At 40.9% G+C, this 24,436-nt stretch overlaps 1 protein-coding gene across 5 annotated transcripts in view; it reads left to right on the top strand.

Annotated features, from left to right (window-relative positions):
• MID2 (midline 2) overlaps nucleotides 1–24,436 on the top strand; it is a 101,067-nt gene that overhangs the window by 64,785 nt on the left and 11,846 nt on the right. For all 5 annotated transcript variants that reach the window (XM_081565880.1, XM_081565882.1, XM_081565883.1 and 2 more), the window contains exons 4-5: nucleotides 7,998–8,105; nucleotides 9,077–9,225. In XM_081565880.1, coding sequence (XP_081422006.1) covers nucleotides 7,998–8,105; nucleotides 9,077–9,225 — 257 coding nt within the window. The remainder of the gene's footprint in view (nucleotides 1–7,997; nucleotides 8,106–9,076; nucleotides 9,226–24,436) is intronic.

Raw genomic sequence — 24,436 nt, 5'->3', positions numbered from 1 at the left:
CCTGGAGAATTTCATGGACAGAGGAGCCTCATGGGCTACAGCCCATAGGGTCGCAAAGACTCAGACACGACTGAGTGACTAAACAACAACAACATGGCATTAAGATCCTGACATTTTATCCAGCTATGTTCAGAGACTCCAAATGACAGTGCAGCTTTTTAGAATACATCTGCAGTCTTCATTTCTAGCCTTATTTCCCTCCCTTGCATCTGTCAGGCTGATCTGCTTTACCCAAACATGTTCTCTGCTTTCCTGCCGCTCTTTTTGCTTATGCTATTCATATTATTCTCTCTGCCTGCAATTCTCTTGCCTTAAACCTCATTGCTGCCTGCCCATGCATTGTTCGTCCTTCAAAACCAGCTCAGCTACATGAAACCTTCCCTAATCTCCTGACTATCCTTTTCCATAGGCCAAATTACTTTCCCTTCTCTATGCTCTCCTAGAGCTTTGTTTGTATCCTGTTATATTTCTTCTTCTGATATTTGTTAAATTGTAATTAATTGAATTCACAGTCATATTTTACACTAGACTATAAGTGCCTTGAAGGTCAGAAGCTGAGCCTTTTTCATCATTTTGGTCTCACTCAGGAACCCACCTAGTGCCGTGTGTGTGAAGTAGGCACTCAATAAAAGTGGAAAGTGAAAGTGTTAGTCATTCACTTGTGTCTCACTCTTTGTGACCCCATGGACTGTAGCCCGTCAGGCTCCTCTGTCCATGGAATTCTCCAGGCCAGGATACTGTAGTGGGTAGCCATTCCCTTCTCCAGGGCATCTTCTCAACCCAGGGATTGAACCCAGATCTCCTGCATTGCAGAAAGATTCTTTACCATCTGAGCCACCAGGGAAGCCCAGGCGCTGAGTAAGTGCTGAAATGAAAACTTCCCCAAATGATTTTTTAAATATTTATTTATTTGACTGTGTTGGGTCTTAGTTGGGTCATACGGGATCTTCACTGCGGCAAGTGGGCTTCTCTAGTTGTGGCTTCTCTCTAGTTGTGGTGTGTGGGCCTAGATGTCCCACATCATGTGGGATCTCAGTTCCCCAACTAGGGATTGAACCCATGTCCTCTGCATTGGAAGCTGGATTCTTAACCACTGGACCACCAGGGAAGTCCCCCAAGTGATCTTTAATGCTAGCATTTCAAAATCCTTGAAGTGGAAGGGGAAGACCTATTTGGGCAGAAGATTTCAGAAAATAAAGGAGGCTGACATTGACCTTTTAGAGCAGAGTACAGTGAGATGGAGATGTCAACAAGGAGTTCTATTACCATGTAAATAAATTGCATTTGAGTCTGCAAATGCTCATTGCAGGTAGAGGGCTCATCCACTACTCCATACATATTATTCCACTTGAACATAAATTCTCAGTTCCTCCTGAACTGCACTGTGGTGCTCTGCAGGACTGATGGATGCGAATGAGCTAAGGAGAGGGTGTGAGTGGAGAAGTTTCTCCTGGGGGTGAGTTGGAAGGAAGGCTGGTGAACTTTAAACCCAGGGATAAAGGACCAATAGAATGAGTGTGTGGGAGTTCTCCCAAAAAACTCTAAAACAAGCCCTGTAAAAGAAGGGAGGGGTAAAAAGTTTAGTCCATTTACTTAGTTTAGTTTCAATAGGGAACAGAAACAATTAACCAAAATAACTTTTTGCATCCTCTTAAACTTTGGTAACTTGTGGCTTTTGTGAACCCCTATGTATTGATTTCCTTGTAAATCTTTCAGAGAACGTGTGTGTTTGTGTCAGGGAAGGGTGGAAATTGGGGAAGACAAGGTCTGACTCTGGGTTTAATCTTTCAACTAAGAGGTAAGAAAGAACTACAGGAAATAGAGTGGGGTGGGCAATGGGAAAGAAACTTGCCAGTCAGATTCTTGCTGCCTTTGGGATGAAAAAAGAGACCACAGAGCAGAACAGATCTGGAGGCTTAACAGGAAGGCCTGTGTGTCCTAATACTTAGGCCTTATAAGACTGGCACTGAGACTCAGTCTAAAACATCAGAAACTCGCCTTCCTTTACAGAAATAGGTTGCCAGTTCAGTTCAGTTCAGTCGCTCAGTCGTGTCTGACTCTGCGACCCCATGAACCGCAGCACGTCAGGCCTCCCTGTCCATCACCAACTCCCGGAGTTTACTCAAACTCATGTACATTGAGTCAGTGATGCCATCCAACCATCTCATCCTCTGTCATCCCCTTCTCCTCCTGCCCTCAATCTTTCACAGCATCAGGGTCTTTTCAAATGTCAGCTCTTCGCATTAGGTGGCCAAAATATTGGAGTTTCAGCTTCAACATCGTCCTTCCAATGAACACCCAGGACTGATCTCCTTTTGGATGGACTGGTTGGATCTCCTTGCAGTGCAAGGGACTCTCAAGAGTCTTCTCCAACACCACAGTTCAAAAGCATCAATTCTTCTGTGCTCAGCTTTCTTTATAGTCCAACTCTCACATCCATACATGACCACTGGAAAAACCATAGCCTTGACTAGACGGACCTTTGTTAGCAAAGTAATGTCTCTGCTTTTTAATATGCTGTCTAGGTTGGTCATAACTTTTCTTCCAAGGAGTAAGCGTCTTTTAATCTCATGGCTGCAATCACGATCTGCAGTGATATTGGAGCACAAGAAAATAAAGTCAGCCACTGTTTCCACTGTTTCCCCATCTATTTGCCATGAAGTGATGGCACCGGATGCCATGATCTTAGTTTTCTGAATGTTTAGCTTTAAGCCAACTTTTTCACTCTCCTCTTTCACTTTCATTGAGAGGCTCTTTAGTTCTTCTTCACTTTCTGCCATAAGGGTGGTGTCATCTGCATATCTGATGTTATATGATATTTCTCTCAGCAATCTTGATTCCAGCCCAGCATTTCTCATGATGTACTCTGCATATAAGTTAAATAAGCAGGGTGACAATATACCCCTAATTGGATTTTCAGGGAGGATAGATTTTTCCACACACATAAAGCCATTTAGTCAAACACACTAATCTAAACCAAAGAACAAAGTTCAAGTAAAAATCTGGGGTCTTCCACAAACCAGCAACCAACTGACCAATGATCCAACCAATCAACCAACCAAGAATGCTTACCAAGGTAACCCCAGTTGGTAAAAAATAACCCCTGTGGAATACCTCACTGCATTTTCAAAGAAAAATGCAGACAAGGAAAATACCAGGGGTTTCAAGTGCCTTCCAAGCAATTTGAGATGTTTTATTTACATCATGAAGACAGATTTTCCCTGGAGTATTTCCTGTTCAGAAAACACGTAAGGACCCTGCTCTTTTGGGCTGCTTTTTGACATGGAAAAATTTTAATGTCACTGCTTTACCTTTAGTTTGGGATTTTGCCTCTTCAGTCAACTTTCTGCTCTACTAGTTGCATCCAGCTGCTTCATCTTGCCTAATGTAACTGTCCAAACCACACTCAAACTCCCTCATTTCAACCCGCATTTTCTCTATAAAATGCATTTACTGTAGTATATTTTTTAATGTTTTCCATTCCTATTTTGATTTTTCACTTTGCTAAATCCATCAGTAAATGTTTCTTAAGTATTTGTTGTGTTTAGGCATTGTGCCTATTGCAGCAGGAGAAACAAAATGGCATAAAAACTTTCCTCAAGGAGCTTGTTGTCTAATTGAAGATTACTAAGCAAAGGGATGCTTCTCGTATTTGACCTTTCCTTTCAATTCCTGTTACCCTCCTTGGCTAGGCCCTGTTCACATCACAGTAGCCTCCTAAATTGTCCCCATGCTTGCTGCTGCTGCTGTATGTATATGTGTGTATGTGTGTATGTGCTCAGTTGTGTCCAGCTCTTTGCGACACCAGGAACTGTAACCCACCAGGCTTCTCTGTCCATCGAATTTTCTAGGCAAGAATACTGGAGTGGGTTGCCATTTCCTACTCTAGGGGATCTTCCTGACCCAGGAATTGAACCCATGTCTCTTGCACCTCTTGCATTGGCAGACAGATTCTTTACCACAGATCCACCTGGGAAGCCCATGCTTGCTATTACCCCCAATTAAATTAACCCTAGTTCATCTTCTTAAGAAATGTTATTATAGTTATTCTCCCACCATATTACCCTCTTTCTCCCCCTGCAAAATTTTCAGATACTACATTTTTTGATAAGGTTCAATCTTACTAAAGTAAGGTTCAATCTCATTATCTTGGCTCAAAATTTCCCCCTTCTCACCTTTTAAATCTGAGTCCTATCCATTTTCAAGTCCCGCTTCATTCAGGCATCTTTTCTCCAATTCCCCACTGAGAATGATCTTTCCGTTCAATTTCTGTACGTTATAGCCTACATCACTCATTGACATTTAACTTATATTACCTTGATTTGTTTTATATTTAGGTGGTTTTTTCCCATAAAATTGGCCAAGGAGCCAAAAAGCTGAAGCCCTCATCACCCTTTTGGATTGCACATTTATTGAGGGCAGGTCCTGACCATAGTGCATTGCACACGAGAGATGATTAATACATGGTTGATGATAAAGATGGTGATGATTTTTCCTGGTTTCAGGGGATAGGATGGATTATGAAAGATAGCAAAGGAAAGATTCTGCAGGTAGGGAGATGAATTAATGAGGCTTTTATAATAATATTCAAAAAAAGGTGATGAAGGCTTCAATTTATTGTTTCCTTGGCTCAGAGCCTCATTGTATTACCAGAAGGACTTTAGTGAGACAGAAAAGAAAGGAGGGAGGACTTTGGGACTGCTGTGATTTTATGTGGGGGATGGGGAAGAATTAGATAACTGAACCTGAACAAGTGCAATAATGATAGCATTAACTTAAAAGAGGAAATCAGAGATGGACGCTGGATTTAGAGGGAAGATGATGAGTTTGTTTTTAGCCATACTGAGTTACGGTAACTTGAGTAACTAAGTGAACATGTCTGACAAGCAGTAAGATACTGCTCTCCATTCAATTCAGTGCAACAAATATTTACTGAACACCAATCATATGCCAGTCACTATTACTGGAGATGTAGTCAAATAATACACAGTCCCTGGCCTCCAGAGCTCATGTTTGCTCAGGGAAGTCAAATCAATAAATTCCTATAAGGTAGTAAATGATATGATAGAATTATATATAAAGTGCTGTGCATGCATGCTCAGCTGCTTCAGTCATGTCTGCCTCTTTGCGACCCTATGGACTGTAGCCCACCAGACTCCTCTGTCTGTGGGGATTCTCCAGGCAAGAATGCTGGAGTGGGTTGCCGTGCCCTCCTCCAAGGGATTTTCCCAATCCAGGAATTGAACCTGGGTCTCTTGCCTCTCCTGCATTGCAGGCGGATTGTTTACTGCTGAGCCACCAGGGAAGCCCATATAAAGTGCTATGGGAATATAAATAGGGAATCAATTGTATCCAAGCAGGTGAGAAAAAGTTTCAGAAGTGACAATCTTTGACCTGGGCTTGGGACGATAAGTAGAACTTTGTTCAACAAATAAATAGTGAAATGACTTTCTAAGTGAAAGTACAGTCTTGAGCAAAGGCACAAGACATGGATGTACATGGCCTTCTGGGGGAACATAGATAGTCTGAAAACACTAAAGAGAATGCAATGACAAAATAAAGATGGATAGTGCAGAAGAGGTAACGATTGTCAGGAGCTGAAGACAGGATTCTGCTACACTAGACTGGAGAGACAGTTTAGTGTGATAGTTAAAGGTGTGAATTCTCAGAGGTGGATGCTCTGGGCTCAAATCCCATCTCTGCCATTTACTAGGGGTGGGGCCTTCAGTTTCTCTGTGCTCAGGTTTCCTTATCTGTGAGATGCGGCTAATGGTACCTCCTTCATAGAGTTGTTTTTTTTTTTTTCAAGGGAAGCTAGAATTGGTTTTATTAAAAGTAATCAAAATAGTCCCAAATAATATGAAAGTGAAAGTCGCCCAGTCGTGTCCAACTCTTTGCAACCCCATGGTCTGTAACCCACCAGCCTCCTCTGTCCGTGGAATTCTCCAGGCCACAATACTGGAGTGGGTAGCTGTTACCTTCCCCTGGGGATCTTCCCAATCCAGGAATCAAACCCAGGTCTCCCACATTGTAGGTGGATTCTTTACCAACTGAGCCACCAGGGAAGCCCCAAACTTCAGGACACGACTGAGTGACTTTCATTTTCCTTTCAAATAATATGGCATCCACTTAAATAGATCTTTTTAAAGAGATGAAGCACTACCATAGAAAGCTTCTGCTGGTACTTTAATTAAAAGATCCATCCATAGGGTTGTTTTGATGTTTGAGAGAGCTAGTATATAAACTATTCAGGACAGTGCCTGGCATATAGTGAGTGTTAGGTCAAGGTTACTCCAAGGGCTGAAATATAAGAAATAAGGCACCACACCACTGTGTACTATACCATCAGCAGGTATAAATGGGAACTGTCTTATGTCTCCAAATAGTCTCTGTACAGATCCAGGGAGCACTAGATGAATCTCTGATTCCCACATGAGAGGGAATTCTTTGAGAGGGTGATATTATTTGCCTTGGAAAGGAAGATCCAATTTAGGGAGAGGGTGAGCAGTCTGAGAAAAAAAATTAGGATGGTCAGAGTCGGACCGTTCATTCAGAATAAATGGAAGCTCTCACTGTGGCATTTCCCCTCTGGCAAGTGAAAATAAACTGAAAGAAGGTTGAAATTCCGCCTGCGTATTTTATTTCAGTTTGGTAGGAAACAGAAAATTGACCAGCAGGGACCTTAGAGGGTGAGAGAGGAGACATTGGGCCTAGTGACATGTATCTTGCTGGGCTTGGAGTACATAAAGGAGCCCTTTAAAGAGGGCTAGCAGGTAAAAATGCAGCCCTATCTTGCTAATGAAGCACATCTGACGAGTTCAGGTTTGATGCTCAAGAACTCCATTATCTATGCCTCAGCTTTTTAGAGCTCTACTCAGATGATCCTTGAATAGACTCTTGGAATGATTGTGCTTCCCTCTGTGACTGCTGCTGAAATGGAACTGAACCTTATCTGCCCACCTTGCCAGCCCAGGAGTTTCCCTTGACACATCTTGTTTGGATTCTGTTCTCACCACTTCCCAGCTGGGCAGTCTTGAGCAAGTCACTGAAATTCTCTCAGCCTCAGTTTTCCCATTTGTGAAATGGAAATAAAAATAGCTCCTATATTATAAAGTGGTTATGATAATTATATGAAATAATTTATCTATAAAGTACTTGATACATTGAGTGCTTAAAAGACATAAGTTTGTTTCCCCTTTCTTTCCCTTTACATTTAGGCAGCCCAAAGATCCTCTGCACTCATTTTAGCCCAGCTAGGGACTTCATATCATCTAATGTCTACAGTAGTAAAGGTGGGCAGAAGGAGGAGGCAGTACATGGGAAGATGATGAAGAATGGTGGCTTTTTTTTCCACCCTCCCACCCTGACTTTGCAGTAAGGATATTTTGATGTAGTCAGTATCCACAAGTAGGAAAGGTATTCAGATGCTGGACAACCCAAAGTAAGAGATATCTATTAAGACATGATGACAACTGTGTGAAAATACATCTACACAATCTTATACATAATATGAAGATAGAGCTAAACATTCATATATTTTAAAATTAGAAAGGAACAAGGGAAACTGAAAACATTTTTGTTAGGATGGTAGAATTATGTTGTTTTAAGGTTAACCTTAATATTCTTGTGCCTATGGAGAGGGATCCTCTTTCCCTGATATACTTAAATCTTCGTACCCTCTTTCCAAAAGAACAACAGGAGGACAGGGTGCTAGATTAAAGGGAATTGCACAGTGGGAATGATATGCCCCCATCTCATCTGTCCTTCTGCCCAGCCTTCCATTAACCATCATGATCTACCAGAGGCCAGAGACCTTCCTGTCTTGTGGTGCTTCAATGCCCTATTAATATCATCATCTCTACCCTTCTTCTAGGAGTGGATCTGATGAGGGAGGTACAGAAGAAGTTGTGCATGCTTAGCTGTAAGTCCAAACCTTTGAGAACCTGCAAGGGACAAGGGCGGAAATCACTATGTAACACTCTGGACTTTCTTGGCAGGTGAATACCGCTATGCATGAGGCAAAACTTATGGAAGAATGTGACGAATTGGTAGAGATCATCCAGCAGAGGAAGCAAATGATTGCTGTCAAAATCAAAGAGACAAAGGTAAAACAGAGCACTTCAGTGAGACCAAGGCCAAGTTGACTTTACAAAAGTCCAAGTTTCATTCCAATGATTCCAGTTTAAACTTGGATCATGAAAGCAAGAAGATATGGGGGTTTAGGGAGAGAGACAAAGAAGAAGCAACTGATTTTATATATATATATATATATATAAATATATAAAAAATATATATTTATATATATATATATTTATTTATATATATAAAAAGGATGAAGGAGAGAGAGAAGACTTCTAGGCTTTTAACATGGGAACTGAAGAATTGTGATCAAGAAGGTCAGGTGTGGGCCTTCATGCAGCTATCTGGTGTTTTGCTTGTTGGTCTGCTGGTTATTATAGTGATGATGAGCTCATGCTATGTGTACAGTGTGAGAAGCTCTGAGAGCCTGGAGTGATAACCATTACTTTGGGCCATGCTGGGTAGTTCTTTACTAACAAAGATATTGAAGTTTCTGAGAACACAGATCTGTGAGTGCACAGGTACACATGAATGCCTAGAGAGAGAAATATATACATATGAATGTGGATACTCATAAAGAAAAAGGAGGTGTTTTTTATTAAACATATACATGGCAATATATTGACAATAAAATGTCAACAGAGGTGATCTCCAGGTGGTAGGGTTTCTTTTTATACTTCTTATTTTCTAAATTTTCTATAATGACCATGCATTGCTTTTATAATCAAAATAATTAATATGATCAATAAAAGAGGAGGTAGGTAACCTAGAGTGTATGACTGAGTGTGTTGCAGGGTAAGTAAGCAGGTGGCGGGGGGAGGTGGCAAAATAGACATGGAGGGTAGGGGGAGAAGGTGAGTGGTTAGTTCAGGGACCATGGGATGTTCATAGGTCTTATTTTTAGAATCACTGCTGCAGATCTCCTTCATGTTGTTTTATCATTTTTAGTTAAGCACTGGATGTGTTTATCTTGTTTATCTTTTGCTAATTCTTTAAGGTTATGAAACTAAGAAAATTGGCACAGCAGGTTGCTAATTGCCGCCACTGTCTTGAAAGGTCAACAGTCCTCATCAACCAAGCCGAGCATATCCTGAAAGAAAATGACCAGGCACGGTTTCTCCAGTCTGCAAAAAATATTGCTGAGAGGTGAGTTCCTTATGGTCTTTCAACATGCCTCCTCTTAGGAAAAGGGACCCGCTTAAAGTCACTTAATTCAGTTCAGGCATGTTTGTAGCCACTGCCACCTGAAGATTTTGCCAGCTGGCTACTTACTAAGCCTCAGTGTGGTAGGTAGCCCTGTGGATTTCGGCACCCCTTTCTCTGTCTCTGCCACGTCCCAGTTCTTCTTTTTTTTAAATGTTGAGGAATTCCAGTTTTCTTCTGTTTTTTCCAAAGTGATTTTTTTAAAACTTTTTATTTTATATTGGAGTATAGCCAGTTAACAGTGTTGTGATAGTTTCAGGTGAACATCAAAGTGACTCAGCTATACATATACATGTATCCATTCTCCACCCAACTCCCCCCACCCCATTCAGACTGCCACATAATATTGAGCAATGTTCCCTGTGCTATACAGTATGTTCCCAGTTCTTCTAATACACAGCCAACCATGCACCTAGCGATGCCATAGCTCTATGCTACCTACTCAGGCCTGGAGCTTTCCATGTTGGTGTTGGTTTAGGGGCAGAGAAACTTTTGGCCACATACATAGATGCATGCCCTACCTAAGTCTAGACCATAGCACTAAACTCCCTGGGTTTGAATCTTGCCTCTGACCCTTAACTAGTTGGTTGGTCGTAGGGGAGTCACACAACCTCTCTGAGTCTCATTCTCATTCTCTTATTTGCAAATAATAATAGTGCCTATCTCATAAAGTTTTTGTGAGGGTAAAACGAGTTAATATTTATAAAGGTTTAGAATAATCCCCAGCACGTGGACTTTCCTGGTGGTCCAGTTGTTAAGAATCTGCCTGCCAATGGAGGGGACATGGATTGAATCCCTGTTCCAGGAAGATTCTACATGCCTCAGGGCAACTGCTGAAGACTGAGCACCCTAGAGCCCATGCCCCACAACAAGAGCGGCATTAGTCTCTCAGTCGTGTCCAACTGTTTTTGACCCCACGGACTGTAACCCTCCAGGCTCCCTCCGTCCATGGGATTTTCCAGGTAAGAATACTGGAGTGGGTTGCCGTTTCCTTCTCCAGGGGATCTTCCCAAACCAGGGATCAAACCAAGGTCTCCTGCATTGCAGGCAGACTCTTTATCATCTGAGTCACGAGGGGGCTTCCACAAGAGAAGCCCCCACAATTAGAGAGTAGCCCCTGCTCACCACAACTAGAGAAAGCCTACGTGCAGCAACAAAGACCCAGTGCAGCCAAAAATAATTAATTAAAAAATAATTTCCAGTACAAAATAAATACTCAGTATTCTTATTATTGGAGAGCAGAAATCGCAGATGAGAGAAGATTGCCACTTCTTGCAGTATTACTATTAGCAATATTTGACTATTTAATTGGGGCTTCCCAGGTGGCTCAGTGGTAAAGAATCAGCCTGACAATGTGAGAGACGCAGGAGATGTGGGTTTGATTCCTGAGTTGGGAAGATTTCCCGGAGGAGAAAATGGCAACCCACTCCAGTATTCTTGCCTAAAAAATCCCATGGACAGGGGAGCTTGGCAGGCTCCTCCATAGGGTTGCAAGGAGTCAGACACGACTGAGTGACTGAGCACATATACACATTACCTTAATATAAATAACTTTTAAATGTTTAAGAAGAGTAAATTAGAGGTGAAGAAATTAAAATTCTTTCAGGAAGTTTCCTGTAAAGGGAAAGAGAGAAATATGGTGATAACTAGAATAAGTATGAAATAAAGGAAGGTTGTGAATATTTTTTTTTTTAGATAGGAGAGACATGAATGAGTTTAGAAGTGGATGTGAGGTCAGCTAGAGATGGGCAAAACTGAAGGTATGGAAAAAAGAAGGTATGTGGCCAAGTAATGGATGTGGATGTTGGTATGCCCAGCAGTTTGGTATGAGAAATTAAAGAATTTATCATTTCATATCTATCCCTCTCTCTCTAAAATAGGAGGCAAAGTCATTTGCTGAACATGAGCAGGAAGTTAGCAGGGTTCTCTAGCTTTTTGAACATATGGAATACAGTTATAATAATTATTTTAATGTCTGATTCTAATATCTGGGTCAGTTTCAACTACTTGCTTTTTTCTCCTCCTTATGGGTTTTATTTTCTTGCCCCTCTGTGTGTCTGTGCTCAGTCTCTTGTGTCCAGCTCTTTTTGACCTCATGGACTGTAGCCCCCCAGGTTCCTCTGTCCATTGTATGTCTGGTTATTTTCTACTGGATGCTAAACATTGTGAATTTTATCTTATTGGATGCTGTATATTTTTGTATTCCTATAAATATTCCTAAATTTTTTTCTGGGACACACTTAAATTACTTGAAAATAGCTTGTTCCTTTCAGGTCTTGCTTTGAAAATTTGTTAGGTGTGATCAAAGCAGTATTTAGTCAGGGGCAGTTTTTCCCCACTACTGAGGCAAGACCCTTCTGAGTACTTTAACAAGTGCCCCATGAATCATGAGATTTTTCTGGTCTGGCCGGTGGGAACATACACTATTCCTGGGCCTGTGTAAGCATTAGTCTTTGTCCCCTCTAATTTTTTTGGATGACTCTTTCTCTGGCATTGGGCACTTTCCCCCACATGCATGTGTTGATCAGTATTTTGTTGAATACTAGAGGCAAAAGCCCTTTCCAGTTCTCAGAATTCTCTCTGTGCATTGTCCTCTCTAGTCATTTGCCCTGAGAACTGCAGCCAGCCTAGTCTCCTTGATTTCTCATCTCTGTGTTCTTAATTAGGGACTCCATCAGATACCACCTGATTGCCCCTTCATGTACCATTTTATTCCCTTAATTTTGCTGGAACAAATTTTCCCTTAGCTTCCTAAGAAAGAGTACAAGGGAAATACATTTTTGAGAATTTATTGTTTAAAGAATATTTTAAATTTATTTTCTAATTTGAAAGATCAGAAAAAAACTTCCTTATAATTTTGAAAGCCATGGCTCTATTGTCTCCTAGCTTCCACGTTGTGTTGAGAAGTCCACTGCTGCTGCTGCTGCTGCTGCTAAGTCGCTTCAGTCGTGTCTGACTCTGTGCAACCCCATGGACTGTAGCCTACCAGGCTCCTCCGTCCATGGGATTTTCCAGGCAAGAGTACTGGAGTGGGGTGCCATTGCCTTCTCCGGAGAAGTCCACTAGTTTTGTGATTTCTGATCTTTTGAATGTGACATATATTTTAATATATGAAGCTTTGAAGGTCTTATCTTTAAGACACTTTTCCTGAAATTTCACCAATATATGCCTTGGTGTGAGTCTTTCCAATTTGAAGACTATTGACTTTTAGTTCTAGGAATTTGTGTTTTGTTATTTGCTAATGGCTTCCCCCTCTTCTCCCTTTTCTCTTTCTGGGACTCTTATGAGCCAGATTTTGGACACCCTAGATTTTCCCTCTAATTTTAAGAAATCTTTTCTCCTACTGTTGCAGAAACCAGTACTCGAGAAACCAAGCACCACATTCAGAGAGTTGGAGAACTCAGGCTTATTACACCGGCGGGCCCAGAGGAGTTAACACTCTAAGCTCTGAGCCCCGAACAAAGGGGTTCCAGAGTTTTTATAGACAGACTATAGTGGGCAACACTAGCTGTTAATAGGCTGGTTTAAACTAAGGGGTTTCGTGTGTGTGGGAACAGGAGTCAAGATGAGGAGGGGGATGTCTGACCTTTACACAGACAGGCATGATTAAGCAGGTTTGCAGGGGCTGGGCAATTGCAAAGAGCAGGACAAGGGTGAGTGAGGTAAGCTCCGGTTCCTAGTATTGTTAAGTCCCCATTTTCTGAGACTACATGACCTTAGTGATCCAGACTTTGCAAGGAGCAAGCTGAGTTACAGAGGCAGAACAAGCAGGAGGTTATGTAAAATTTTAACTTTTCCTCTTCATTCCCCCCTCTTAATGCTTCTATCACTTGTTGTAGAAAGCATCATCTCATGTTTTGGTAAGGCATTCAGAGCTCCCTATCTTTTAGGGAGCTATATTGAGCTATTACCGTTTGTAACTTTATGGATTCAATCCAAGAGGTTATGAACTGGGTAATTGCATTGAGAATACAAGAGCCAAACAAGAGCACTGCAAAGAGCATGAAGAGAGGACCTGTTAAAGGGAGAAGCCACGATGCCCAGCTTGTGACCGGGCATGGATGCCCAGATATTATTTCAGTCATCCCAGGAATTAGCTAGTTTCTCTCTCCTTTTCATGATTTGTTCCCTTAGCTGTTGGGCCATGTCCCTGACTATTTCTGATTGGTTTACATAAAATCAGCATTCTTCATTCAAGAAGAGGAAGAGTCCTCCCTTTACAGCTATCAGTAGGTCTAGCCCTCTCCTATTCTGTAAAACCACTTCAGCCAAGGAGTCTAGTTGGTCCTATAACTAGTTGGTCCTGTAGCAAAGAGCACAGCAATAATACCAATTAGGGATAGAGGCCAGCGTTGACAATGAAAATCCATCGATATTTTGGTAGCTGGATCCTCAAGCTTCTGCCATGCATTGACCAGCCAGCTGCTGGAGTGTGGCTGGAGCAAGGATGAAGAATCCTCACGCTTCTGCTGTGTGTTGACTAGTCAGTTTCCAGAGTGACTAGAGCAGGGCTCAGCGTCCTTCATGGGTGAGGGCTATTGTCTTTGGAACTGGACCTTGAGGAGGTTTTTTGGGTCATAAACTGCTTTCCAGGTGTCCTCATCACAGGAAGTAGCTGCCTTCTTGACTCTGGTGTGGTGGATCCAAGGGATGACACATATAACTAACAGCAGTAGGGGTTTCCAGGATAACTGTGTGAGGGCCTGTCCAAACTGGCTGAAGTTTTTGTTTTTTTTTTTTTTTAATCTAATCTTTAACCCATACTTCATCTCCTGGCTGATAGGGATGAACCCACTTGCCCAAAGGAATGGGTGTCCTTTCTAAGGTTTCTCAGGCAATATGGCAGAAGACCTTTCCAGGGCCGGAAGGTGTCAGGACATCTCCAGGTCAGCTAGTTGTTGTTGGTCTCCCTTGAGCTTTTTTTTAATCACTGGAGGTGGTCTCCCGTGTAAGATCTCAAAGGGAGAATAGCCTGAGGACCTCGGGTGCATTTACAGAGGGAGATGAGAGTGCACAGAATGATAAGGCAGCTTGTTCTAGCACTGTCTGGGTGTTGGCCGGGGGATATGTTGTACTACTACTTGGAGAAACAAACTTAACAAGAAAATTAAAGATATATGGCCCAAAGATTAACAGACGTAGGAAAGCTGCTGGGGGGCTAGCCAGGAGAACCAGGTACAGACATTGATTAGTGACATTAGTGTTTCTCTAGGTATGAGAAGATGTAAGAATTTGGACTTACAAAAATCTTTACCTGAAAACATCTGACTATCTGAAGGCCTGTTTTTTGGTTTTGGTTTTGGTTTTGGTTTTGGTTTTCCCTAGAGCACAGAGTGCCTTATTTTTTCTCCACCCTGAACTCCTTTCAAGGGACTGTTGAAGGTCAGCATCTTGTAGTGGTCATGATTTAATCTTTGTAGAGGCAGCTGTCGTGGGCCAACTTTCAGTCAGCAGGGCCCCTTCATAGCCATATATTTGACCATGTTTTGGGGGCATTTCATGGTCACTGTGTCCCGTGGTGTTGGGAAGGCTCATTCCCAGGTCTAACAAAGATTCCGTTGACAGGCCACTCAGTGTGTTGTCACTAGACCAGGCCTTGTAAGTAGCAAAAGTCTCTGGACCATACCTGTCTTACTAGCTTGTTGCTCCTTCACATATCTAGAGTTACATTATTACAATTATTGATCTCATATGGAACTGCATATCAGCATTTTATCACAGACTCAGTCACACATTTGGTAACGTAGGAAATAATCTTCTGAAACAGGCTTCATAGAAAATAATATAGCTAGCAGTTATTAGTAAGGTCACAAGCAAGAATTTAAGTCAAGAACTTTCACTCGGTATAGCCTGGTATACCCCAGGTCATCTGACTCAGTTAAATGATTATAGCCAAGTGTTCATCCCCTGGTTGTACATCTGACCTTTATCCAAAGATTGGTTACTGAGATAAGCTTTAGAAACAATCTTAGAGTGTCCTTTTAAATAACTTAATTAAACCTTTTAGCAATATAACATCAGTTCAGTTCAGTCACTCAGTCATGTCCAACTCTTTGCGACCCCATGGACTGCAGCAAACCAGGCCTCCCTGTCCATCACCAACTCCCGGAGTTTACTCAAATTCATGTCCATTGAGTCGGTGATGCCATACAATCATCTCATCCTCTGTTGTCCCCTTCTCCTCCTGCCTTCAATCTTTCCCAGCATCAGGGTCTTTTCAAATGAGTCAGCTCTTCGCATCAGATGGCCAAAGTATTGGAGTTTCAGCTTCAGCATCAGTCCTTCCAATGAACACCCAGGACTGATCTCCTTTAGGATGGACTGGTTGGATCCCCTTGCAGTCCAAGGGACTCTCAAGAGTCATCTCCAACACCACAGTTCAAAAGCATCAATTCTTCGGCGCTCAGCTTTCTTTATAGTCCAACTCTCACATCCATACATGACCACTGGAAAAACCATAGCCTTGACTAGATGGACCTTTGTTGGCAAAGTAATGTCTCTGCTTTTTAATATGCTATCTAGGTTGATCATAACTTTCCTTCCAAGGAGTAAGCGTCTTTTAATTTCATGGCTGCAATCACCATCTGCAGTGATATTGGAGCCCCCAAAAATAAAGTCTGCCACTGTTTCTCCATCTATTTGCCATGAAGTGATGGGACTGGATGCCATGATCTTAGTTTTCTGAATGTTGAGCTTTAAGCCAACTTTTTCACTCTCCTTTTCCACTTTCATCAAGAGGCTCTTTAGTTCTTCTTCACCTTCTGCCATAAGGGTGGTGTCATCTGCATATCGGAGGTTATTGATATTTCTCCCAGCAATCTTGATTCCAGCTTGTGCTTCTTCCAGCCCAGCATTTCTCTTGATGTACTCTGCATATAAGTTAAATCAGCAGGGTGACAATATACAGCCTTGACGTACTCCTTTTCCTATTTGGAACCGGTCTGTTGTTCCATGTCCAGTTGCAACCGTTGCTTCCTGATCTGCATACAGATTTCTCAAGAGGCAGGTCAGTTCAGTTCAGTTCACTTCAGTTCAGTTCAGTCACTCAGTCGTGTCCAACTCTTTGCGACCCCATGAATTGCAGCACGCCAGGCCTCTCTGTCCATCACCAATTCCCGGAGTCTACCCAAACCCATGTCCATCGAGTCAGTGATGCCATCCAACCATCTCATCCTCTGTCGTCCCCTTCTCCTCCTGCCCCCAATCCTACCCAGCATTAGGGTCTTTTCCAATGAGTCAACTCTTCGCATGAGGTGGCCAAAGTATTGGAGTTTCAGCTTCAACATCAGTCCTTCTCTTTAAGAATTTTGCACAGTTTATTGTGATCCACACACTCAAAGGCTTTGGCATAGTCAATAAAGCAGAAATGGTTGTTTTCTGGAACTCTCTTGCTTTTTCGATGATCCAACGGATGTTGGCAATTTGATCTCTGGTTCCTCTGTCTTTTCTAAAACCAGCTTGAACATCTGGAAGTTCACGGTTCACATATTGTTGAAGCCTGGCTTGGAGAATTTTGAGCATTACTTTGCTAGCGTGTGAGATGAGTGCAATTGTGCAGTAGTTTGAGCATTCTTTGGCATCTCCTTTCTTAGAGATTGGAATGAAAACTGACCTTTTCCAGTCCTGTGGCCACTGCTGAGTTTTCCAAATTTGCTGACATATTTCGTACAGCACCTTCACAGCATCATCTTTATATAACATAACATAACAATATAACACATTAACACATAACATATTACACATAACATATTAATGTATTATATATTAACATATTATATGTAATATATATTAATATATAACATATTAACATATAAAGCGTTAACATATAACACATTAACAATATAACATAACCAGGAACTATCTCAGAAGTGAGTCTTAGTAAGCACAGACCTTAATTAACAAAACTAGAACTTAATATTCAGTGAAACATAATTTTTTTTGAGAACTCATTGTGAGGACATAACACTGTAGCCAGGGAAGGCTTTAGCCCATCAGATAAAAATGAGGTCTGTCAGGGAGCCGGGAAAAGCCAAGTGGCCATCTTGGAGTTCCCATAGCTCTGGTTCTTGGATTTTTAGCTGTTGTTTATCCATTTTTAATTTCCTGATTTAGGAGCAGACTATTGCCATGTTTTAAGGACATCAAGATAGCAAAAGTCTAACCGTGAGGGGTTATTTTTTTGTAGAAGCAGAATGAACTTTGTCTACATGTACCATAATCGTAAATAATGTTTCTTTACTTCAACAAAGTAACAAAAAGATTTTAAAAACAAATATAAATCACTTAAAGGCAAAGACAATCATAATCTGTTATTGAAAGCTGCATTCTAAGAAAACTTTGTTCTCTAAACAGAGAAGACTAAATTCCAGTCTGGTACCAGCTTACTGTTAATAACAAAATTTGTTTATCTGCTTAATGTTAGAAAGTCTTCCATAAATTTTGAAGAACTAGCAGTATTCTTCTAAAGGCATGAGAGTAAAACCATAGAAGGCATGTTTAAAATCTGACCAATTGCAGTTGACCAAGAAACCTGGTCATTGTTGTGAAATGTAACACTTTAATATGATAACTAGAATTATAATTGACCATATTTTATCAGGGCATATCAGATCTATATGAATTTTACACAATTTTAGGATACTGATATTAGTAACATCAACCATACAGTATAACCTGAAAAGATTTACCACCCCTTTAAAGTACTTCCCATATAATTTAACATGTCCAGTGAACCAGGGTAGCTTAATAGCTCTTTGGGATGTCTCAGGGGCCCTCTGAAGCATCCCAAAGTTAGCTAGAAGTCAAGTTATTTAGGAAGTTTTGTCAATAAATGTCAAAAGGCTTTATAACACTCAGTCAGGTAGGATCATATAAGTTACTGTGAAATAATAGTTATTCACTTAGCCAAAGTTAACAAATGATTTCAAAGGTAAATGTAAAACAGATCAATTAAGAGGTAAAGAAACATAAATCTATTATTAAAAGCAGTTCACCATCTGAAGAAAGTATGTCCTCTTATCCGAGAGAAAGGCCAAATTCAAGTTTTTGCACCAGCTTACTTTAAACTCATTTAGGTAAACTTAATTAAATTTATTTTAAACTTAGTCAGTCCTAACCATGCACAGAACTTTTTTTCAGGGTCCACTTTCCACAAACTTTTTAATCACTTTCTGTAACAGCCACCTATAAGTCAGACCTACTTTCTTTTTCCTTTATAAAATGTAATTTTATTTTTATATCTTCTTTATTAAAAACATACATCTTCCTTATTAGATTAGCAAACAGACATTAATACTAGATATTTAATATTGAATATTTCCCAGTTTACATGAATCTGAAATTTATTTAGGTTAATTTTTCTTGTATTTGGAATTGTTTGGTTTGTAAGCACTTACTTTTCTTTAGGCCAGTTAAAGTAGAACTCACCACTTCAACAATATTATCAGAAAAAAAAAAACAAAAGACATATACTGAGACATACATAAATCCAGACAGACAGACTGACAGAGATCTTATAGTTTTCTGTTTGAGATTTAAAATATCTCTTTGACCCCTTTTTCCTTTGCTTGAAGTTCTAATTTGCCCAAGGCTGAGATCTCAAGCAAAGTGAGTGGGCTGTGTATTTCAAGGACATGGAAAGTGTTAACTGCAAGTTTTTTCCTAGGCCTTTTAACAAGCTAGTTGTTTTTAATACATATGCAAAAATAATTGGTTTTGCAGTTTCCAAAAAGAAAAATTTCTCTCACTCTGTTCAGTCAGCAATCACACACTCACAGTCATTCAGAGGCTATCACAGTGCCTCCCTTCTGAGTCCCCAGGTTTCCTTAACGGTTGCTCCCTTCCTGGGAGCTCCAAGGAGGTTGTCAGTCACAGTGCCTCCCTTCTCCTGAGTCCCCAGTTCTCCCTATCTGATGCTCCCTTCCTGGAAGCTCCAAGGAGGTGATCAGTCTCCTCTTCTACCTGTTGGGGTAGGACCTGCCTGGGGACTGGCCCCAGGGCCTTACCTGATCCTGTGGCCATTCCTGGTGAGTTGGGCTGTCCCTCCAACGAGTCCAGTCGGGGCTTGGCCGTCTGGAGAGTCAGAATGCCAGTCCAAAAGAGAACCCAAAATACCGTTAGGTGGTGTGCCTCCTCGTTCATCTCGGGGTTCCTTCATTCCAGCCCGGCCAAGCCACCAGTCTGGCAGCTCAAGGGGCTGGCGTGGTTGGAATCTCACTGGGGCCTCCAGAAATGTTGCAGAGACCAGTAATCGAGAAACCAAACACCACACTAGAAGAGTTGGAGAACTCAGGTTTATTACGCCGGCGGGCCCAGAGGAGTTAACACTCTAAGCTCTGAGCCCCGAACAAAGGGGTTCCAGAGTTTTTATAAACAGACTATAGAGGGCAATACTAGCTGCTAATAGGCTGGTTTAAACTAAGGCGTTTCGTGTGTGTGGGAACAGGAGTCAAGATGAGGAGGGGGATGTCTGACCTTTACACAGATAGGCATGATTAAGCAGGTTTTCAGGGGCTGAGCAATTGCAAAGAGCAGGACAAGGGTGAGCGAGATAAGTTCTAGTATTGTAAGTCCCCACTTTCTGAAACTACATGACCCAAGTGATCCAGACTTTGCAAGGAGCAAGCTGAGTTACAGAGGCAGAATGAGCAGGAGGTTAGGTAAAATTTTAACTTTTCCTTTTCACTACTTTCCATGACTTTATCTTCTAGGTCTAAGATGTTTCCTTATTTTTTCATTCAGTCCTTCTATTACAATTTTAATTTAAGGATTCATATTTTTATTAATAAGAGCTCTTTCTTGATCCTTGCTTCTTTTTTAGCATTCTGTCCTTGCTTTATGTATACAAACTTCAGTAAGTCCCCTACATACGAATGAGTTCCAATCTGAGAGCATGTTCATAAGTCCAAATTGTACATCCAGCAAAGTTACCCTAGGTACCCAACTAACACAATTGGCTACACAGTACTGTACTGTAGTAGGTTTATGATACTTTCCACATAAATAATACATAGAGACAAACAAAAAATAAAGCATTTTTAATCTTACAGTACAATACCTTGAGAAGTACAGTAGAACAGTACAACAGCTGGCATACAGGGGCTGGCATCAAGTGAAGAGGCAAGAAGAGTTACTGACTGAAGGAGGGAGAAGGGGTGGGAGATGGTAGAGTTGAAGGACTGTCAGCAATAGAGATGGAGGGCAAGCTACAGTTTCACTCACACCTGACGCTGATGGAACTTATATTCACATCTTTGAAAGTTTGCAACTTGAAGGTTTTGTATGTAGGGGACTTACGGTATTTATCTTTCTGATGATATTAATGATCATTAAAAATGTCTTCTTCTAAACTGCATTGTCTTGGTTTCCTCCATGTTCCATTTCTCTGTTAGTTTCTGTCTTTCCCTAAATGTTTGGGGAGCTTCTCGCTGCCTTTTTGAATTTAAGCACTAAAAGGTGATTGGAATATCTAAGAGAGTGAGAACATTTTGTTGCTTGGTGAGCTTTGCTATGGGATTTTAAGGCGGGATGTTAGATTTTTATTGAGTGGACCCCATATGTGTTAATTCTGTAGGTGTTGTCTCGTGGCTTAGTTAGCCCTGGAAGGAACCCACCAATCTCCTGCTTCTGGGAGTGAGGGGAGCAGTTAAGGGTACAAGTCTGGTTGCCACTATTCCAGGAGCCAAGCAGGGAAAGGGTTTTAAGACTGCTTTTAGTTTTGGCATCAGGATGACAGAGGCATACACTCAACTCTGGGTGAGTGGATCTGGCAGTGTAGCTGTTTCTCATGCAAACCTTCAACTGTCTGTGATGTTAAATCAGCTTCATCTTGTTGCCTTCTTGATCCAGCTTACTCTGCTCTGTGGTTGGTTACCACTCATCCCTTCCCTTTCTAGTTCCCAAACATTTGTTGACAATATTTAACTTGCATCTCTTTTTCCATTCCCTTTGTCTTTGTGGGTTCACAATGTTTTTTTTTGACTGTCATTTAAGTGGAATTTCATGAAAGCAGAGATAAAACATATATTTAGACCACTGTATGTAATCATGCCCACTCACTCTTCAACTCCCTGAAATGTCTTCTGCCACTACCACACTATTGAAAGTGTTCTTTTCAGGGTCACGTGATGAATAACTTGTTGCTAAATTATACTAGATATTTCTTTGTTTTATCTTACTGTTTCATCTTGCTTGGTCTCTTAGCATTTGTCCCTTCTGACCATTTTTACTTGAAATTTCTCTGCCCTTAGCTTCAGAACACTCCTGGTTTTCCCCCTACATATCTGGTTTCATTTGCCTTTGTGAGCAACTCTTCCTTGACCTATCCCCTTAATGCTGTTGTTCTTTGTGCTTCTGTCTTAAGCTGTTTTCTTTTCTTATTGCATATTCTCCCTGTTGCAGACTTGTAGTTCCTAGGGTTTTGGTTGCCATCTAGCTGTTGATGATTCCTAGCTCTCTATATCTAAATCTTCTTTTCATGGGCTCAAGTATAGCCTCTGTGGTAGGTGGAATAGATAGCTAACTCTGGTATGGCTTGAGAATAATCTACATAACCTAAATATCTTTCTCACTGGTCTCTCTCACAGGGTCTGAAATTCTTCCCCACAATTACTCATTGTTATGTATTAAGAACCAGGACTTCAGTTAAAATGAAATTTTAACTGAGAGAGGTATTCCTTCTCCCTTACTAATGACTGACAGCTCAGTTGGTTAAGAATCTTCCTGCAATGCAGGAAACCCCAGGTTGATTCCTGGGTCAGGAAGATTCCCCTGAGAAGGTATAGGCTACCCACTCCAGTATTCTTGGGCTTCCCTGGTGGCTCAGACAGTAAAGAATCTGCCTGCAATGTGGGAGACCTGGGTTCTATCCCTGGGCTAGGAAGATCCCCTGGAGGAGGGCATGACAAACCTCTCCAGTACTCTTGCCTGGAGAATCCCATGAACAGAGAAGCCTGGTGGGCTACAGTTTATGAGGTTGCAAAGAGTTGGACACGACTGAGCGACTAAGCACAGCACATGCCAATTTAATTAAAATTCTCTGTATCTAAAATGTTGCCCTTTAGTTAATGAAAGGCATTTTAGTGTGGTTTATGTATAACACTAACTAAAGAATATTTAAGATGTTTATAGATTATCCATTTTTATAGCTAATCTATAAGGTCAAATGTTTTTAAAATTCAGCATGACAAGATACAGTAGCAAACTTTGCTTTACTAAGTCAGACCAAGTTATAATTCAGGATTGTCTTTTAAACAGCTATCCAAAAACAGCATACAACTGTAGAACTACTGTATATGTGTGATTAGTAATGGTGCTTTAGCCAACTCAGAAGGATTAAAGTAGAGGAGATATACCGGCAGCACAAATTTTGTAAATTATGTGATCATAAGGCTTAAGAATTAAAACCAAAATCATAGACTAAAAAATTTTTATGAACTAGAACTGTAATATCAAAGAATATTTACATTTGAACCTACTTTCACATGTAATATTTTTGGGCTCCAAAATCACTGCTGATGGTGATTGCAGCCATGAAATTAAAAGACGCTTACTCCTTGGAAGGAAGGTTATGACCAACCTAGATAGCTTATTTAAAAGCAGAGACATTACTTTGCCAACAAAGGTCCATCTAGTCAAGGCTATGGTTCTTCCAGTGGTCATGTATGGATGTGAGAGTTGGACAGTGAATAAAGCTGAGCGCCGAAGAATTGATGCTTTTGAACTGTGGTGTTGGAGAAGACTCTTGAGAGTCCCTTGGACTGCAAGGAGATCCAACCAGTCCATCCTAAAGGAGATCAGTCCTGGGTGTTCATTGGAAGGACTGATGTTGAAGCTGAAACTCCAATACTTTGGCCACCTCATGGAAAAGACCCTAATGCTGGGAAGGATTGGGGGCAGGAGGAGAAGGGGATGACAGAGGATGAGATGGTTGGATGGCATCACGAACTCAATGGACATGGGTTTGGGTAAACTCCGAGAGTTGGTGATGGACAGGGAGGCCTGGCATGCTGCGATTCATGGGGTCACAAAGAGTCGGACACGACTCAGCAACTGAACTGAACTGAATGCTAAATTTGGCCTCCAAAATCTGAGTCATTTTCAGTCCTAATAAAAATATGTAGGCTTATTTAATAGAGACATAAAAAGCTGCTACAATGCCTTTATTTATAATCATAAATGCTATCTCATTTTACTTTACATTTCTTTGATTTCTCATGTAGTTGAGATTTTAAATATATTTGTTGGCTATTCATTTTCATGTTTATGAATTAACTTTCTGTTTTATTTGTCTATACTTCTCCTGTCACCACTTTACTTTCTGCTCATTCCCAGACACCTGAAAAACCTGATCTGCCTCTAGTTTTGACCGCCTCTAGTCCATCCACTGCAGCTGGAGTATTGTTCTTGAAATATAAATTTGCACTCATCACTCCTCTGCCTAAAATGCTTTAGGGGCTCTCATTATATTAGTCTTTCACTTGTTTATCCTGGCCTGAAATTTATTCCTGCAATATCTCTATTTTCAGAGACAGCCAAAAGCTATTGTCGTAGATGTGTGACAGGGTATCCATGCATGAGGAGATGTATTTGTTTAACTCCTCATCCCCTTATAAACTAGTTCACCATACAAATTTCCTCTCTGGTCTTCCTACATTCAGTACCTCTTCTCTTCACTCTAAGGTGCATATTGTTGCCAAGTTAATGTTTCTTTCTATACTGTTATTTGCATGCTCAAGGATTCTCATTGGCTCTGATTCAGGTCAGGCACAGAGCCTAAACATGTATGTTTCAATCAAAGCTCAGAGAGAATTCTGATGTGGAATAATTTTTGAGAATTGCTGAGGTATGTAAAAATATACCTTAATTTTTTTAAAAAGGTAATTGTCTACATGGTTAAGGGTATAGAGTTTAGAATCCAATGAACATGAGTTCGGTTATATTTCTTTTTTTCTGACCCTTGTGTGACCTTGAGCAAGTTCCTTAACCTTACTATGTCTCATTTGCAAAATGGAAATAACATTTGCTATACAGGGTTATGGTAAGGAGTAACTCAGATAATGTGTGTAAAGTGCATGCATGGTGTCTTATACATACTAAATGCTCAATAAAAGTTACCATTTGTGGTGTTGTTGTTAGTCATTCAACAATTATTTAT

The sequence above is a fragment of the Giraffa tippelskirchi genome, chromosome X, assembly GCF_054371585.1.
Source record: "Giraffa tippelskirchi isolate mGirTip1 chromosome X, T2T-mGirTip1v1.2.pri, whole genome shotgun sequence".
Lineage (NCBI taxonomy): Eukaryota > Metazoa > Chordata > Mammalia > Artiodactyla > Giraffidae > Giraffa > Giraffa tippelskirchi.
Note: the sequence above shows the minus strand (reverse complement) of the source record. Positions and strands in the feature narration are given on the sequence as shown.